This window comes from Mchenga conophoros, linkage group LG10, assembly GCF_057382185.1.
Source record: "Mchenga conophoros isolate Kocher_MC1m ecotype Shallow Benthic linkage group LG10, M_conophoros_male_GT1.1, whole genome shotgun sequence".
Classification (NCBI taxonomy): Eukaryota; Metazoa; Chordata; class Actinopteri; order Cichliformes; family Cichlidae; genus Mchenga; species Mchenga conophoros.
Genome location: NC_140535.1, coordinates 29,601,245 through 29,621,649, shown reverse-complemented (window position 1 = coordinate 29,621,649; position 20,405 = coordinate 29,601,245). Strand labels below are relative to the sequence as shown.

The window sequence follows — 20,405 nt, the reverse complement described above, 5'->3', positions numbered from 1 at the left end:
TTCAAACTCAACAACTAAAATAAAAAATAAATAAATCATATTTTACCCACAGTTCCATAGATGCAGATTTTATGTCACAGTAAACTTCAAATTAAACTCATTTTAGAAAATGTCCCAAAATCATTTAAAATTACTTATATAAAAAAGGGCAATTTCTTATGGTATTCTGTTAAAATATCTTTGATTTCTTAACAGTGGTAAATGACGTTAAATGTAACTTAATCTCCATAGCCCCCACATGTAAAGAAGCATATAAAATATGCTTTATTTTAAAGAAGTCCAGCTTTAATGCCTTAATGTAGCCTCTACAGTGCAACTCCAGCAGCTCAGCTTGAGCCAGCAGCACCTCTGGGTGGCCATAATTTTACACTACAACAACATAACCAAGAATGGGCAGAAGTAATGTCCAATAAATAAAAAAATAAAGCAGAGACTTGTTCAAAACAGTCTACCAAATCAAATTTATTGAATTTTAAAGGGGTGCTCTGAATTCACAAGCTGCAACAATACATGACTCCTCATATTATCTCATAAAACACTCCAGTCTCATTTTCAGATAGGAAATGTCCTCAACCCCCCCCCCAAAAAACAAAAAAACGAACGGTCACACTACAAAAAAGAAAGGACAGATACATCAATCCTGATATACATGTATGAAAAATTAGAATGTTATCAAAAATAATGCAGGGCAGGAAGTGTTAAAGGTTGTGAAAGTGCTGCATTTAAGTCAATCAGGAAGGGCCAGTGATATGGACAGAAAGATTTCAATCCAAACTTCTAAAACAGACACATCTCGCTAAATCGATGAAAACACTGCAAACAAACTTAAGCCTATGAGAGACATTTGAATGGTTCAAGTACTAATGAAATACTATAAAATGCAAAATATTAGAATATTTATTACATAAATGCCATAATTTCAGCAGGATCAAATAAAGTGTACTGAAGACATGTCTATATACGTGTGGTGGTTTGTTTCAGATTGTTTAAAGTATGCTCTTCCATATTTTCTGTCATCTATTTTCTTTGCTCTTAACATGATCAAAGTTTGAATAATTATGTATAACAGGATCAGTTTTGCTTTAAACATTTGGTTTTAAAATGTTTTTTTTCCCACACCTGGCTGTGTATGATCTCATTGGTGGACATCCCTAATATGGTAAGTAAAGAAGCCCCACCCACTTGTGGGAGGGGAAAAGTTCATTTTAAGGGGCAGGAAGTATCACTGCTCAAGAGCCAAGTATACAGCATATACTAATTATTTTGAACCCTGAATCATGCAAAGTAACTTGAGAAAAACATAAGAATAGAAATACAGACGAGCATCACAGGCCAACTTTATACCTTCTGAAATCTTGCTTCTATTAGATATGTCTTAATGATTGCTGTGAAGACCAAAAAAAACTGAAATATAATCTCTCTTTGAGGATGACAACAACAAACATGACAAATACAGCCACAACCTGTAAACACTGCCTGCCATCTTAGCTCTTTTTTTAACTGAGTTTTTATGGGTGTCACAAATAGATTTTTCACAAGGCACTGGAGACCAGGTTTGGTTCACTGTCCACAGATCAAAATCAGTACCAGCAACACAGTTTTCCTTTTTGCAGTGCTCAATATTCTAACCCGTTCAGTATCTTTATGGTTAAATATATTTTATTGACATCTCATCAGAAGAAACAGCAAAATATTGTTTTCTAATGTTAAATTTACTCCCAAATCCAGAACACATAATCTTCATCTAAATTGACGAGAATATTTGGTTAGAATTTAAAAACCCATCGTAGCTTTTAAACCAACAGTTTATTTTAAACCTCCTCCAGCTCCAGTCAGAAACAGAAGGTTTAAACCTGATATATGGATATGTGAGACTAAAGAAAGCAGCAAACTACCACATCCTCTGTCACAAGACCTGAAGAGACCCCACTGTCCTCATTTGTATTTCAAGAATCCACAACTTTGACCTTTAAATAACATAAACATGACAGTAACATAGAAATTGGCCGCTAAATTCTCTCTTTAAATAACAAATTAGTAGCCAAAGCTAAATTATTAGCATGGAAACTTAACAGTTTGCGAAAAGACATTTAAGGGCTAACTTGAAGCTTCAATCACTCACAGTCTACAGCCACTCAATATTATAGCACTGTTGTGTATGTTAAATGATTAACATGGAGTATTCTGTCTCTAACAACAACATTTAAAAAAAAGAAAAGAAAAAGGCAGCTATTACTCAGCATTATGTAGGACTTTGTTAGCTTTTATCAACACTGGCTTATGCTAGCATAAGAACATTAGCCTAAGCCAGTATTTGCCTATGCTATTACTAGCTTATAGTGGTTTATGCTAGCATTACTTTAAAAAAGCATTAGCCTATGCTAGTGTTAAGCTATGCTACCCCTAGCATACAACGGCTTATGCTAGCATTATTTTATAGCAGTGTTTGTGTATATTAACTTGAAATCATGCTTACCATCTGCTGCCACCAGCTTATAGTGCATTCCATTGTACTTTAAAATTAGAAGTCAGAATTTTCAGCTGGCCACAGCACCCTGACATCACATTATCAACTTGAAAAGTCTGAGCAGCCCCAACAGGGCTGACTTTATCCAGGGGAATGTAAAAAGTGATAAAACTATGAAACTTTTAATGTGCACTGCCACTAAATAAATCATATGCAGAGCACTGCTCAAACTGTATGCATGCAAGTACAGCAGTGGTACATTTCCCTGTATTGCTATTGAAGCATGATTCTACCTTACCAAGGAGCAACACAAATCCTTTTTTTTTTCTTGCTGTTATGACTTTACTACTGGAAATGACATCACTCCCAGCTCAGACTTCCAAGACAATAGAACGCACTATACTGGTATTAGCCTATGCTACCACTAGCTTAGACGAGTGTTAGCCTATGCTAGCATTAGCCTGGTCCAATGGATCCAGTGTTGTTCAAAGGTGGATTAAATGACCATATTCCCAGTTTAACCATAGAACAGGTGTTCCAAGGTTAAAATACAACCTTACATATAAGAAGTTAATATGATTTTTGTATTAATGCGTCCAAACATAACATTAGCAATGACTTTTCAGCCACTGTGCTAAAAAGATAAAGCACATTGCTCCCAAAAGGTCTAGGGTCACTTCAAAATGCTTTTGTCTTTGAAACAAAGTACCTTTGTTGAGAATCTTTAGGCTGCAGTCGCAAAACAGCCAAAGAGAAATAGCTTTCTTCTGAAACACCTCAAGAGTCAATTGATTCACAGTTTGTATAAAACAGAAAAGCTGAAAAAAGCTGCCTTGAACAGAACAGAAACAGTGAAAAAGTTGTGGGAAAGCAAGAGGACAAGTACATCAGTGTCTAGTTTGATGAACAGAAACGTCTTGCTTATGTAATTATCAAGGAGATTAAAATGATAAAAACCTTGCAGTTACACTGAAGTAGAATTATTAAAGCAATGCCTGGTGATTGCACTGAATTTTGCCCAGAGGTTAGGCATGCAATACCCTTAACTCGGGGATAACCACTTTGATTTCAAGCAGATTGCACCTGGTGGGAGGCATCTATTAAACATAATTAATAATTTATGACTAATGGGGGTCAATTGTGCTTTTCCTGATTTTCTGTCATAACAATGGTGCTCATGTTAAATGTCGTTCAGACATTTTTTTTTTTTAAATTTACCCTTGAATGTTACAGAACAAGGATGATTTTGAACCGTGAATCATGCAAAGCTACTATGGTGGAGCCCATGAATAAAACTATGGAGCTAAAAATTAGCTTTTCCCTTAATTAACAAACTGATCCCAAACTTCTGTCCACTTTGTGTGAACGCAGAGGCTTTCCTCCAGTACATCCCAGTGTTGGTGAGCTTATAGAGAGGACGACAAAATGGGAGGTTAGTTAGGTTTTTAGTTGGGGTGACATGTGGGTAACTTTAAGCCATTAAGACAAGACTGAAAAGAATCTGACTATAGTTACTGCAATCAGTCTTTGGTTTACCAACCCTTAGAAGCTGAACTATCACAAGCCATGTCAGGAGGCATAAATATGAGAAAAATCTGAAAGGAAAACTGATGCTTTGAAAAATATCACATAGAAATAAACAGCACACTGTGATCCTCTTCAGAATCAGTCTCATAGCTTCGTCATCTTACAGTAAACCTCGACATTACACACACTGTTTCCTAACAAGTTCATCAAACCCTGAGCAAAGAGGATGAATTCATGGTCTTCTATAATCAGAGCGTACTTAGTGATAGATGTAGAAAGATATGCATTTAAACTACTCATGATTTCATGTGGCAGTGATGCTCTCAAGCAATGAAAGTAATGTGGCTTGTTGTCACCTGGCTATGAAAAAACAAAAATAAATGAGCCAATAGGGGATGAAAAACGGTTAAAGGATTTGAGGTTTTGAAATTGGGGTCAGTTTTATATAAGGATACTGGAATGTTTATATATTTTAATTTTTTAACATTTTAAAACATCTTTCCCACGCTTTCAAAACTAAGACTGAATTTTATTAGTGAAGCCACTAAACTTCAACATCCTGTTAGCAGAGAGGCCAAATCCAGGCCAAAAAAAAAGCTTCAGAACAATCTTCTAAAAGTCCTCTTAGGAAAAAGTCAACAAGATGGCATTTATGCAAGCTATGAAGACAGGCTCAACTTTAGGGTATCACACAAAAACCCCAAACAAACAAAAAAAAAAGCACACACTTTCCCACAGCAAATTCTTTCTGTTCCGTCCCCTCCTCCAAACACAAGAAAACAAATGTACCTGTCAGTTTTTTCCGCTACATTTCGCGGAGGGTGAGGTCACGCTGGCTGAAGACTTGAGATATTTAATCTCAACTGCACAGCCTTCAGAGTGGACAAGCAATGGATGGGCCTGACAGCAGAGGGCGGCAGAGAAGAGGTGAGGGCTCATTCTGCTCCGCTAGCTTCACAGAAAACCAAGAGATGGGGCTGAGTTAAAATAAATGAAAGGAGCAGAAACAGTGGGACAGTAACTTTAAGTAGAGTGGAACTTATTGATTATAACTGCAGTGAAAGTGGAGACTTTAAACCAGCTGTTAGACTCAAGCCCAGTTTATTAATCTCAATCTCAGAGGTCATCCCAGAAGCAGACCAGACACTGAGGACATTTAAGTGGGGAAGAAGATAGTCCACTGAGACGAGTCGTCTTCAGCGTAGGGTGCTGAAACAACAACGTCCTATTATTAACACCTCCTTGCAGTGTAAGAGACTAGATGCACTCCATTTTTTTGTGCGTGAGAGTTGTAAAGTTCTGAAACCTGAATCTGGGATAAAAACATTCACAATTCTGAACTGTAGTTCTGTCTTTAGCATGAATATAAACACCTTGTGTGTAAATACATGCTGAGAAGCGTGGTTTTACTTGCATAGAGTTAAGGTAGCCCAGACTCACTGCCTTAACTGGGGATGGATCTGATTTTTTTGGGATTTGGAGAATGTTTAAACCCTCTACATGTATGTAAAAAAAAACAAAAAAAAAAAACAGCTGATAAACTGATATCGTAATTCCTTTAATACTATTAGAATCATCAAAAGAGAAAGTGGGAGAAATTCAGCTGAAAGATGCAGAAAAGCAACACAAAGAGCGAGGAATGTTTGCAGTAACAAAAGCACCCTGACGCACTCCAGCCAACCTCGACAAACAAGCCCATCATTCAGCTGCCCGGCTCGCCGCCTCTTACCCAAACTGCTGCTCAGCTAACAGGCTTCTTCTTTAACTCCCCCCTTCACAACAAGTTGTGATGATCAGACTCACAGAGGGAAAATATTTGAGCTGTCATGCAGAATCTGTTTCTAACACGAGCAGTCACTCTGATCCCATCAATAATCTGGGAAAAAGAGTTCAGAAGCTTTCTGTGCTCCAACTTGTACTACTGTTACATTATGTTTTATCATTTATACAACAGCTTGGCGGAAGCTGCCAAAAAGAGGGAGACAACAATTTAGATTTTTAAGCAAAGACACACAAACTCTGGATTAACATAAGGCGGTTTGCTTCATGCCTGTTAGCTGTAAGCTGCGCGACATTCCATTTAAATGGATTTTTAGTGAGTTTTGATTCAGCTCTAATGTGTCCATGTGCACTAAAACAAACTAACAATGAATATGAAGTTATTTTTAATCGTTACGCAATTATAAATAAATAAAAAAATTAAAACTAAGACTCAGTAATAAGACTGAAATGTAGAGCAGAGATAAACACAGATTCCTAGAAAACTGTGAAAAGAGCACATCATATGAGGGATGGGTGAGCTTGATATGACCTGATGTTAGTTCAGTTATACATGCACCAACATTTGTTTTGCATAGACTGAATTTACAGGAAACAAAAAAAGGACATTTAATGCATAATACGCAGAATTCTTTGTTTTCTGATTTGATTAATTCGTAAGAAGTTTCATTTCTTTCATAATAACTGGAATTTTGCACAATAAAATGATCCTCTCTATTCTAGTCAAGATATATATTTAATTTAAGTGATAGTTAATGTAACTCTAAAAACCCCTATGTGATGAGTGCAACCCCTGATACACAAGTGCATATAAATAATCTGAAGTATTTGTTTGATTATTTGTGGTTTGTTTGGCCCGATGAGCCACACCCCTCCATTTATCACTCTGACCTTGCCCCTGAGTTCAGCTGGGAGCCGCTTGACCTTCACCGGGCCTCATGGTACCTTCCACATCACGCCATCAGACTGGACTGAGTGACGTTTAGAGGCAAAAAACAGAAGCATTGAACAGAAGCCCCCACCCCCCAAAGAAACCATACCTGGCATAAAGTTCACTGGTCTAATCTTACTGTTCACCTCGGTTGGGGCTTGTTTCTATTTTTTTTTTTTTTTTTTTTTTTTTAAATCACTCACTGGAAGTCCTTTCCTGTCCACTCACACCTTACCGTCAACCTCAAGGTGAACAAACGTCAGGTTTTCTTTTGAATTGATCCAACTTTTGTGTCAAGAATCATAACTGGTGAGAAGAGCAGGATGTGTAGCAACAAGGGAAAAATGTCCCAAAAGGATCCTTAGTTTGAACCCATTTTTTTTAAAGTTCTTGTTTACCTCTCATTTGGTTATTTCCTGTTTTACTTCCTCTCCCGTCTACCCCTTTTCACCCCCCACAGCCAACCCTCGCGTCACAAAATTATCAAGCTACAAGCTGAGAGCTCCTGCTGTCGCAATCTTGGTATTTTAAAACCAGATGTGATGAGAGAGCGGCGGAGCAAGTGATCACATCCTGGATAATCCTTCTTTCAGGCCCTTAGATTGACTATAAAATTTGACCCTGAAACTAGCGCTTGAGCCCATAAAGTCGTCAGGAAAGCATTGCGGTCGAAGAGAAAGTGAGGTGAGGGCTAATTCCTCCCTCCAAGTCTTTCTGCACCCAGAAAAGTCGTCTCCTGGTGGCCAATTAAAGACGGTGTGGTACTTTAGTGCTGGCGTCACTTATGTGGTCGATGCTCCCCATTTTAACTGAGAATACAAAACAAAAGTTAAGCAGTTACAGTTTGGATCCACTGCAGGAGAGCCACCACACATCGAGGAGGAACAAGTAGAAGTATCCAGAATTTAAATTTAGGAAAAACTCCATGAGAAGATGACCTCGACCAAATTTAAACCAGGTATGATTTTTTTTTTTAAATTTTATCTGCCTAGGAGCTGAACTTCACACCTAAGAAAAAATTATTTCAGGGCAAGACATTACAATATTACTGTTTTCTTTAAAAAAAAAAACAAAAAAACAAAAAAAAAAACCCTGTGTGAGAGAGGCCATTTCTTAATCAATCATGGTGTCAAAAATAGTTCCCTACAGATAATGGAAAACTATAAACCTGAAAATTAAGGGTGGAAACACTGATGAAAATAAGAGTGTAGGTAATTGCGTGCACTATGAGAAACTGGTGAAAAGTCAGAGGCTATCACATTAACCAGGTAACGATGTAACTGCTTGGTGACACGTATTCCTCATTTCCTATCTCTGCTAATACTGCCTGAACTTCCATGCCGCCCACCACAGGCCCCAATCCTTGTCACCAGCGTGACAAATAAAATGATCTGAAAAGAAATCCAACTATCTGACATGTTACTCTTAAATGAAAACCAGCCATAACACCCACAAACATACACTGTAACAGGACTTTCCAATCAGCAGCTGTAAACAGTAGGAGTAAGGATCGTATCTCCTCTTTAGTTTCTGGTACGTTTGCTCCACATTTCACTTGCAGTGCAGCAAACATGATCTTTTTTTTTTCCTTCTTCTTTTTTCAGTGCTGTAAATGTATTCAGACACAGTGAAGCACTTCAGCGAGATCCAGGTCAGAGTCACATCCCAAAAAAATTAAAATCACTAAACTTCAGTAGTAGAGTTAGATTGGAGGTGGAGAGGTCCACGTAGGCAGAGGAGTTGGTTGAAGTGTGCGGAAAATGCCCGGGAGTTGTGGAACGAGAGCAGGCAGTCCTGGTGTACTACAGTACGATGGTTGGGCTGAGCGTTAGTAGCTGAGTGTGTGGCTAGAGCAAGCGGTCGTGGTCCGTGTATCAATCATCTTTTGAACTGTCAGTGACAGCGGCGGTGTCGGCCGTGGGAGACGAGGCTGGGCTGCGGCTGCGCTGGTAAAGACGGTAGCCCTTTCGGCACAGCAGGACGAACCAGTAGACCTGCGGCGCCAAGATGCACGAGTTGCCCAGGTTGGCAGACAGCGGCAGGTGGAAGGGCACGCTGTAGAGAGGGATGCTGTAGTGACGGCCGTACATCCAGTACATGAACGGAAAGAGGGCGATGCGGCACATGAAGAAGGTGAAGAGGACCATCCCGCCATTGAGCTTGTGCAGCCAGGAGTCCTGGAGGCTGAGCTGGAGGAGAGAAAAGAGAAAAAAGGGAATTGCAGATGAAGAGATGCGTTCAGAGAGCACAGCGAAAACACATTTTCCAAACTACAACTGTTTTTGATGACTCATCCACACATATACATTTGGGTCTGTAAAAAGCAGACCTGTACTCCAATGTGAGGCCAGAGATCTATTAGAGATTACCCCAACTTCCTCCCACAGTCCAAAGACATGCATGTCAGGTTAACAGGCATTTCTAACTGGAGACGCACTGATCTGATGTGGTGGTCTGATCCTGACTCACAAAGCTTAGTGACAACGAGCTGATCCACACCTGATCCGTTCATTTCAGTCGCTTTATGACTTCGCAGGCGGCCACCTGCTGGTGTTGGCCAGAGGGGCCGATGGCGCGATATGGCAGCCTCACTTCTGTCAGTCTATCCCAGGGTAGCTGCCTCCACCAGTGTGTGAATGAACAGTGGAATTGTAAAGCGCTTTGGGTGCCTTGAAAAGCGCTATATAAATCCAATCCATTATTATTATTATCACACATCAGCAGCAGTCATTAGCAGGGAGGGCTAACGTAACATGGAGGAAGGTAACAGCAAAGCGACAGCAGCTTGGAGCTACTTAACTGACTATATCAGTGGCTTTTATGGCCTCCCCCAAGGAGGTTAGGTTTCAGGTGGATGTTCGGTACTCTGCCTGTAAAAGTGGTAGCTTTGAATGGATTCTGATAAATCTTTGTAGGGGTGTAGAGTAGGGGTCATGTTAACAGTCTATTAAAATATGTCTTACATCTGCAAATGTCTTGAAGGTTAACTTCATGATTTATTGATCAAAAATGGCCAAAAAGCCTTATAACTTAGAAACTATGATTCATACAAGTGTGGTGTGCACTGTCAACATTTAGAAAGTAGTGTATCGAGTTTAAAATGTCCTATTTGACCTCTGACCTCTCCTTAAAGGTCAACCATTTGATTCAAAAATTAAAGTGATAAAAATGCTATAACACTGCCCAGCAAAGGTTTCTGTTTGTTTATATATTTGTGAAGGTTTTCATTTATGTGTCAGTCTGTGCATGTAGAGCTGGGGACACCGAGGCATTCTCAAACCAGATGACACACGTAATCTCTCCACGGTGTACTGTGTTTGCCCCGGGCCTCCTCCTGGTAGGACACGCCCCAAACACCTCACCAGTGTGACACCCAGGTGTCTCCAGAAGCCCAAAGGAATTAATAGCTTAGTGAATTTATATTCTTGGCAAATTTCATTTTCTTAAGTTTGTAAAGGACCATTTACCTTGAGCCTCACAGTGAGGATTACTTTAACTCTGGCAGATACCTGAATCTGAAAAGGAAAAAGTTGTATCGGGACATCTTTAATTGTTAATTGTCCAGTGTTAGACTGGAGACGTGTCCAGGAAGTACCCTGCCTCTCGCCCTTAGACAGCTGGGAGAGACTCCAGAAAAGTTGCTTCAAACTGTGCACAAGTAGGTTACTGTAGTTGAACAATGCAACACTTTTTACTCAGTAACATTAACAGCATTTTGGTGTGATGCATATTAATTATTTGTGGGATTTCATGCTTCACTTTTGTACCCTAATACACTGAAACGGTGTTAACAGTCTGGCAGAGGACCTGAAAGCAGAGAACTTAAAAACTCTTTGTTCGATTTGTATTGCTTATTGTCATTTATGCTTAGAAATATTTAACCATATATGCTTAGAGGTGTATAATCGATTGTGTAGTGATATGTGTGATCCTTAATAGTCTGCAAAGGCTTGGTGTGCATTCCAGAGTGCTCTGGCATTCACGCCCACATCCTGGGAGCATGGGAGAGGTCTACCTTCTCTTATTGTTTTATGGTAGGATAAACGTAGCTATGTCAGTTTTAGTCTAAGTGCCTTTTGTTTAGATGAACTGTTGGACTTCCAAACCAGCAGGGTTAGCGAAGTTGTTTATGGGGTCACACTCTGACCCCACACTCACACACACACTTACACAACACACAGGCAAGGTACTCTTTGTTTGTATGTAGACGTCGTATGTTAATGAACCTATGCATATTCATGTATATTCATATTCATGCCCAGCCAGGCTCCACCATCAGCCAGCAGGTCCAGACAGGCTCCACCATAAGCCAGCAGGCCAAGCCAGCAGGCCCAGCCAGCAGGCCACAGCCAGGCTCCACCATCAGCCAGCAGGCCCAGCCAGGCTCCACCATTAGCCAGCAGGTCCAGCCAGGCTCCACCATCAGCCAGCAGGCCCAGCCAGCAGGCCCAGCCAGCAGGCCACAGCCAGGCTCTACCATCAGCCAGCAGGCCACAGCCAGGCTCCACCATCAGCCAGCAGGCCCAGCCAGGCTCCACCATCAGCCAGCAGGCCCAGCCAGCAGGCCACAGCCAGGCTCCACCATCAGCCAGCAGGCCCAGCCAGCAGGCCACAGCCAGGCTCCACCATCAGCCAGCAGGCCCAGCCAGCAGGCCACAGCCAGGCTCCTCCATCAGCCAGCAGGCCCAGCCAGCAGGCCACAGCCAGGCTCCACCATCAGCCAGCAGGCCCAGCCAGCAGGCCACAGCCAGGCTCCTCCATCAGCCAGCAGGCCTAGCCAGGCGCCATCATCAGAAATTCCGCTTCCGGGTCCCTCGTGGTGGCCGCCTCGTGCTCTCGCTTCAGTATGCCACCCAAGAAAGGCCCAACACCAGAGGAGGTTGAGGACATTAAAACCTCCCTCGGAGCGCTGTGCGGAGACGTGGCAGCAGTCAGGGCGCAGCAGGAGCTGCTTCTGGGGCTACTGGAGGAGGTAAAACAGCTACGCCTCCAAAATGCCGAAAAGGACAGACGGATCATGGATCTCGAGCGGCGGGTGGATGAGCTGGAGCAGTACACCCGTACGAACGACGTGGTCATCAGCGGTATTAAAATCAAGCCCCGCTCGTACGCGCACGCAGTGGCCGGGAACGTCGGGGAGCCCAGCGACGAGGAGACCCGCTCGGTGGAGCAACAGGTGGCGTCCTTCCTCCAAAGCAAGGGGATAGAGATGGACCTGGAGCACATAGAAGCATGTCACTCACTGCCCACGAGGAGTGACAGACCGCCGGCCGTCGTTATGAGATTTGTCAATCGGAAGAACAAGGTCGCAGTGCTGAAACAAGGACGCAAACTGAAAGGCACGGATGTTTTCATTAATGAGCATCTGACACGAAAAAACGCAGACATCGCGAGGAAGGCAAGGCAACTGAAGAAGAATGGTAAAATACAACATACATGGGTAACAAACTGTAAGATTTTCATTAAGCTAAACGGGACACCAGAAGAGGCAAAAGTACTGATAGTGAGGAACATGGAGGATCTGGACAAGTACAACTGACACTAATGTATCGAGGTAATATATAACTCTAATGACAATCAAATGATAAATACACCAACATCTCTAATTACACCAGGAAATGACATGGACATGTTGAAATTAATTCTTCAACAGAAAGTAATTGATCTAGATTGTGAATATAAGGAGCATAATATAATAGATCCAGAAATAGATTCTGGAAGTAACTTTCTCTCTACTTTTGTTAAAAATTGTAATTATTTCACTCAGGAACAATATGAAAAAGAAATTAACCTAGACGGGAAGCTCTCATTAATTCACTTTAACAGCAGAAGTATGTACTCTAATTTTGATTTCATTAAGGACTATTTGCAACAATTTTCTCGCCCCTTTAGTATTATAGCCATCACTGAAACTTGGTTCAATGTCGATAAAGGAATAGATTTTTGTTTGAATGGATATGATTTAAAATACATGAATAGATTAAATAAGGCGGGCGGCGGGGTTGCTATATATGTTCATAACTCTATAAAATATAATGTTGTAACAACTATGTCTATGGCTATTGATGGAATTTTGGAATGTTTGACTATTGAGATCATGAATGAAAAAAAGAGAAATGTTATAATAAGTTGCATATATCGGACACCCAGTTCAAGTATTGACACTTTTAATGAATGGATAGAAAAAACGTTTGCTTCGGTGAACCAAAAATTACTATTTATCTGTGGTGACTTTAATATTGATTTGCTAAACCCAACAAGGTTAAAAGCCATTGATGATTTTACTGACACGATGTACAGCTTATCACTATATCCAACAATAACAAAGCCAAGCAGAATAACATCACATAGCGCCACTATTATTGACAATATTTTTACTAATGTCATGGATTTCCAAATTAATAGTGGCCTGCTTGTCTGTGATATAACTGACCACTTACCAGTTTTTACTTTGTGTGACTGTGATTTTAAAAAAATAGATACCAAGATCATGATAGCAAAGCGAACAATAAATGAAGAAGCAATTCATGCCTTCAATTTCGATTTAGCACAACAAGATTGGAGTTTGGTGTATGAAGAGTCAGATGTGGACAAGGCTTATGACAATTTCCTAGATATTTTTACTATGTGGTACAATAAACATTGTCCTGTAAACGAACACATGACAAAGAAAAAAAAGATAAAAAGTCCTTGGCTCACAAAAGGAATTATTAATGCTTGCAAAAAGAAAAACAATCTGTAGAAACAGTTTATCAAAGTAAAAACAAAAGAAGTGGAACAAAGATATAAAGCATATAGAAATAAATTGACTGATATTATAAGAACGAGCAAACAACTTTATTATAGAAGAAGATTATATGAAAATAAAAACAATATAAAAGGAACTTGGGATGTGTTAAACAACTTAATTAAACAAGGATCTTCTGGAACATCATATCCTGAATATTTTACTGATGCAAATGGTGAAAATCACAACATGAGTAATATTGTCGATGGGTTCAATAAATTCTTCATAAATGTTGGCCCTGAACTAGCAGCGGACATCCCGTGTCATAAAAATGAAAATATCAGCAATATAAAATCAAATCCCTTTTCACTGTTCCTCTCAGCTACAAATGAGCAAGAAGTAATAAATATCACATTAGAATGTAAAAGTAAGTCTTCAATGGATTATCACGACATAAATATGTCTGTAGTTAAACAGGTTATTCTGAATATTGCTAGTCCCTTAACATATATCTGTAATTTATCATTTCAGTCCGGTTGTTTTCCAAAAAAAATGAAAATTGCGAAAGTAATACCACTATATAAAAGTAATGACAAACATAGTTTTACCAATTATAGGCCTATTTCTCTACTGCCTCAATTCTCAAAAATTCTAGAAAAACTTTTTAATTCAAGATTACAAAAATTCCTTGAAAAACATCAAATAATAAATGTTGGTCAGTATGGTTTCAGAACACAAAGAACCACTTCAATGGCGATAATTGAGGCAGTAGAAGAAATTACTGATGCACTGGACAAAAATAAATATGCAGTTGGTATTTTTGTTGATCTCAAAAAGGCCTTCGACACAATTAATCACTCAATTTTATTGGATAAATTGGAAAGATATGGTATTCGAGGGAAAGCTGGTAACTGGTTAAAAAGTTACCTAACGGGTCGGGAACAATATGTTAGCATAGGGCATTACCATTCAGAGAAACTTGGTATTACATGTGGTGTTCCCCAAGGGTCAGTGTTGGGACCAAAACTTTTCAATGTATACATAAATGATATTTTTGATGTTTCTCAAGTACTTAAACTCATACTGTTCGCAGATGACACCAACATATTTTTCAGTAGCGATGATTATACTGATCTTGTAATGACTGTAAACAGGGAGCTACAATTAATAAAAAAATGGATGGACATAAATAAATTATCATTAAATATAAATAAAACTAAAGCAATGTTTTTTGGTAATTTTAAATATAATATAGAATTACCAATTATCATTGAAGGTGTACCAATTGATAATGTGAGTGAAAACAAATTTTTGGGAGTCGTAATTGATAATAAAATTTCATGGAAACCCCACGTCAGACACATAAAAACCAAAATTTCCAGAAGCCTCGCAGTTTTGAACAAAGTGAAACAATTCCTTGATAAAGATGCACTTCGTACTCTGTACTGTACCCTGGTTCTTCCATATCTTACATATTGTGTGGAAGTGTGGGGAAACACATATAAAAATACAACTAATCCATTAGTCACAGTACAGAAACGAGCACTGCGTATAATTCACAAGGCTGGTTATCTAGATCATACTCACAAATTCTTTCTTCAGGCAAAGTTACTTAAATTCCAGGATCTGGTTAATTACAATACATCCATAATTTTGTATAAAGCTTTTACTAAACTTTTACCGGCAAATTTACAAACTAGATTTGAAATTCGAGAAAAGGTTTATAATGTTAGAGGATTTGGAGAATTCAAATTACCCAGAACTCGAACAACCCGTAAAGGTTTTTGTGTGTCTGTATGTGGTGTGAAAATCTGGAACAGTCTGAGTTTACAACTGAAACAATGCAAAAATATTCATAGATTTAAATTTCTCTACAAACAGTTGGTCTGGTCACAGTATACTCAATGATGGTTTTTTAGTGTGCTCTGTAATGTCTGTTCTCTTACCATTGCTGGTATGGATTCAAAAAAAAAAAAAAAAAAAAAAAAAAAAAAAGACTGTGCGTATGTATGTACATATATGTACATGTGTGTGTAGATATATATGTATGTATATGTATGTGTGTGTTTGTTACTTGTAGTTATTACTGCCTGTTACCTGTGGTAATGTAATTTATAATTTATATATGCTGTATTCAGTTATGAAGGCTCTAATTGTTGCTTGCGAGCTGCAGTTTAGATGCTTGTATGCGCCCGGGGCTGTTGATGGGACTGTATGCAATAATGGGCGTAGCTGCGGGAAGTATATTGTTTTGTTTTGTTTTTTTGTTGATGAGTGAGTATAGGGGTGGGATTTAATAAGTTTTCTTCGTCCCACTCCTTTTTCAGGCAATTTTTGTTTTTTGTTTTGTGCATTTTATGTTCAATATAGGTATTTGTTGTGCCTGGAAATGAACAAATAAATGAATGAATGAATGAATGTAAAATAAATACAATAAAAGAGCAGTGTTACGGGGGAGCAGATGAGAGCAACTGGGGTCGTGCGAAGGAACGGCGTTTGCCCAGTTCTCTCCCGTGCACGAGAAACATAAAGAACTTTGCCTACTCGTGTCTTGCTCTGCTGTGTAATTAAATTATCTTGAACGTTCCAGCAAATAGGTTTGTAGCTTAAACCTATCACTCTTCAGCCATGCTAATGACTGAGCTTGCTTTATAGACATTATATACTATACTTTTAATTAAGCCACAGTATCTACTTAGTAGTTTTAATTTATTATTCTGCTGCTTAATTCTTTTGATACATTTCATCCATTATTGAAGTAAGCAAATAAAATAAGGAAAACTTTATTATTGTATATTTTCCATTTCTGCTGCTTGCTTAAAGTTAAGTTAAAGCTTAACTTGTAGTTGAGAAGGTTACTACATTTTGTCAAAAAAAAACAAAAAAACAAAACCCCACCAAATCCCATAATTATTTTTCTCAGTCAAAGGGATAGGAAAACTGAGACAGGAAAACAGGGCCATAACATCCAACAACAAAAATCATATGATCTGGGATCTTCTCATCTTTAATTTGAAAGACTGGATGTTCCCTTTTCCACACAACAGCAGTCAGCACTGCTGATGAGAGCAGTAAAACTGTCTGGTGCGGTTTCTGTTAGTGCTGACTAAGTCTAAAAGTGGTCAGCAGTGAAGAATTGCTCTGCTCTTTTTGCTCACCGACACCAGATGTCAGCAAAGACCTGAGAGTCCACGGTCCACTGGTTTCACTGAGCTACACAGTAAGGCTCTTCTATTCTTAGAAAGGATGGTTTGTAAGACACTGGGCCCTTTTACTAAAGTGTAGGCTATAGAGCTCTTTGCATGGCGAAACTAATGAACATTAGCCGAAACAGATCAATTCAGGGGCAGGGAGAGCAAGCGGTGCCTGAATGCTGCTGACTGATGTGGGTTTTTTTGGTGAGCCATGCAGCTTAATTATTGATAGAACAGTGACAAGCAACATCCCAAATGAAATGGAGATACTTGGGTTTTTGCTGCTGCAGTGCTCTGCAGATCACCTGTGCAGGAACAGTTTGGAGAAAAGATGAATGGCTTTGTTTTGGTTAAGAGAGCTAAGGCTGTTTTGCTTAAGTTCATATCAAACTGTATATACCGTACATTTATGTGTGTCTAAGTGTATAAAAAATACAGTGATGAATAAATATTTATCTGAAAAACAACGCTAATTCATGGACAGCTGGATGCTGTTTAAATTCGGATGCAAATATCATTCACTCAGATTTTATTTACAATACAACATAGAAAAAATTTGAAATATTTCAGCTGGGAAAACGTACCATTTGTGGATTTTATAGCAGATTGTGTTCATGGTCAATGATTTCTGAGCCCATGTAGTGATTTCCATGACAGAATCATGTTTGCATTTAATGCATTTCTGCCTGAAAGCCTGAAGATCACAGGTACCCAATGCTGACTTGTGACTTTGTCTGTTGCACACAGAGATTTCTTCAGAATAACAGCGATCTGAAAATGTTGGGGAACCTTTTCTGTGTATGTTTGAGGTTGTTATGCACACTGAATTAGGGATCTAGTGTCATCTAATATTTGCTATTCTGTTTTTAAGCCACTTAAAATCCTTTAATTTCCTCAAAATCGACAGTGCGCTTTATAATCCGGTGCGCCTTATGTATGAATTCTGGTTGTGCTTACAGACCTCGAACCGATTTTATGTGGTACACGGCGCTCAAAAATCTATCAGACTTTGGTAGGCTTCGAAGCCGCACCTCTTGATGGTGTCTGAGCATTACGGCTACCGTAGTCAGGAGCCTCACGGAGTAATCTGGGTCCAAAACTCCGTCCGCTTCAGGTCCCAAAGTCAAAGGAACACTGCGACATCACTGAGAGTTTAAAAACTGTCTAAACTCTTTCATCTGTAATAAAATGATCAGTTTTGCTGCTTTACCAGGTGTAACAATTAGTTTAACATCCAGGCATCCATGAAAACAGAATTTATTCAATTTAACAGAGTTAGAAGTTAACAGGAAGTTAGCTCGCTAGTTCACACCTAAACATGATATAGCATGTTCTGACTGAAAGATTTCTGAAAAAATTAAAAAATTAAACGTACAACTCTGCTATCACTTTCAACATAAATGAAGACAGAAAACTAAACAGCAGTGACGTTTGTAGGGTTACTGAAGTTGTACTAGCTGGTATATAATGATGTGCTACGTGATCGCTAGCTACACAGCTATGTTAGCATAACATAAACACAGTGAAGCTGGAGGATGAACGCTAACGTTTTTCCACTCGATAAAAGTTAACAGGGGGTTTCTGATGGTTAGGGACAAATGCTATCACATGGCAGGATGCTGTAAACGGACCAAACTTCAGTCAGGAGAACAACTGAGATAATCCATTCACGATACAGGTTAGTCATTAATATACTGGAACAACATGGGAATAGAGCAGCTGCGAGAGAATTCAACATTAATGAATCAATGTTACGGACGTGGAGGAAGCAAGAAGAATGAGTTGAGTTAAAAAAAAAAAACAAAAAAAAAAACGGTTTCTCCACAGGATTGCGTTTTGTAAAAGTACACAAGTACAAATCACTCACTCAAGAGTGGCATGTTACAACTGTGTGCCTTCTGGTCATTATTTCTTTTGATTATTAACCTTACTCATTCGGTTATGAGTGGCCAGCGGGGACAGACTGGCTGTCTCCTCCATCACCACTGACCTTTGTCTTCAACCGCAGCTAATTATTAGTCAAACCATGTTTTCATTTGTTTTTATTCAAGCCTGAATCCGATGGCCCACTGTCTGTGTTTGAATTCTTCCACTTTTCTCCTCCTTATACTTATTAAATATGCATATTTTTGTTCAGCACTGTTGACTGTGTTTGGTACAATGATTAAAACATTCTGGGAAGATGTTAGAGTGACCTGTGAAAGATTCTCTTCAAACAAATTCCACTACACACAAAAGTCTTTCTGCTTGGTTATATTCAGAAGAAAAACAATTATAATAATATCGAAGACAAATCACAATTAAAAAACTGCAATAAAAAATAAAATAAAATATAACCTCCACTTGCTGAGGGAAATTTATGTTCCATAAGTGGTTGCTGGCTGTTGCGAGGTCAAATTAGACTCTCACGGTGACCCGTAGTAAGCATGATATGTATAGCCATAACTTGCCTACAAACACTTGTGAACTAACCACCGAGCTATAGGGCAAGTTGAAAAAGTTCAAACTGCAAACTGGAAACAGATTGCTGGCCTTCAAAATAAACACATTTCAAAAGGTGCGGGCACTTAGGAGGTTGGCAAGTGTTTGCAGACAAGTTAGCATACTTCATGCAAACTATGACCAAAGTGTCTGGTGATTATGAGCATCGAGAGGGTCCCTGACTGGTCTTTAGGCCTGTGTGAACCAGACAATAGAAGACAAACAACAAACCTTGCTTTTGGTCTACTTCTCTAAATTACTGTGAACAATGGAGTTCATTCATGTTTTTTTATATTTTTGTAACTGGTGAGTTTTGTGTGTGAATTTTAACATTACTTCAAACTGCACAGCAAATTCAAAGCGTTCTTCTTTTTGTTGTCAGAGGATGGATTTTCCCGTTGAAGAGTTTGGGGTTTTTGTCAAAGGGAGTTTAGTGCCAAATAATCACACGTCTCCAAAGATAATAATGTTAGTCTATGTGTTAGCAACCACTTTTAAAGGTTTATACTAACCAGTAAACTGGTGTTTGTTTTACCACTTGATAGTTGTCAAATTATTGCCATATGTCAAAGGAGGGCATAAAGTCTTTAACTGTATTTTTACCTACAAAGACATCATCTGTGGCCTGTGCATTATGCCAAAGCAACCAAGTAAGATAGAAAAAAAAAAAAAAAAAAAAAGAGTTCTTAGTATTTAATTTCATAACAGAAACGTTTCTTTTTCACTGTTCTCTTTTTTACTCAGAATTTCTGTTATTAATATAATATAAAATAGTGGGTTTCTTAAATTTCTACAGTAATATTTGTTTATAACATAGAAAAACTGAGATGTGTACTTAAAAATTATACTTATTTCTCTTAAGACATCCCAGGGTGTCTTCAAAAAGAGAAAAAAAAAAGAAAAAGTAATAGCTTCACTGGTCTGGCTCACTTTATTTAAAACTGCGCTGTGTTTGGCCCCCGGATTAATGCACTCCTTGCAGCAATGCAAAGCTGGGCAGGCCCGAGCCTATTTGCAGCTGCTAACCTGCTCAGAAGTAGAAGTTTGGCAAATAATTTTACAACTTTGTTTGCTCCGCTACTACACAGCAAAAGATCTGCATCTCTATGATATCTACAGACATACGTATTTACCACGAAAAGGACTTCAGAGTTTGTTTCAGGTGAATGCTCATGTGCATGTGCCATCTCACCTGAATAAGTATCTTCCCCAGGGACACGAAGGGCGTGCTGAGCTCTGTTAGAAACAAGCAGCCGATGAAGAAATCCCCCTGGTCCTTTCTGAAGAACTGAGGAGCAG

General features: G+C 39.0%; 1 protein-coding gene across 1 annotated transcript in view; it reads right to left on the bottom strand.

The window, feature by feature from the left end:
• Positions 1-434: 434 nt before the first annotated feature.
• tlcd3a (TLC domain containing 3A) overlaps positions 435-20,405 on the bottom strand; it is a 53,109-nt gene continuing 33,138 nt past the window's right edge. Inside the window, exons 4-5 of the mRNA XM_085289746.1 lie at positions 20,299-20,394; positions 435-8,893 (exon numbers count right to left, since the gene is read on the bottom strand). Of these exons, the coding sequence (XP_085145872.1) occupies positions 8,579-8,893; positions 20,299-20,394 (411 nt within the window). The 3' untranslated portion in view covers positions 435-8,578. The remainder of the gene's footprint in view (positions 8,894-20,298; positions 20,395-20,405) is intronic.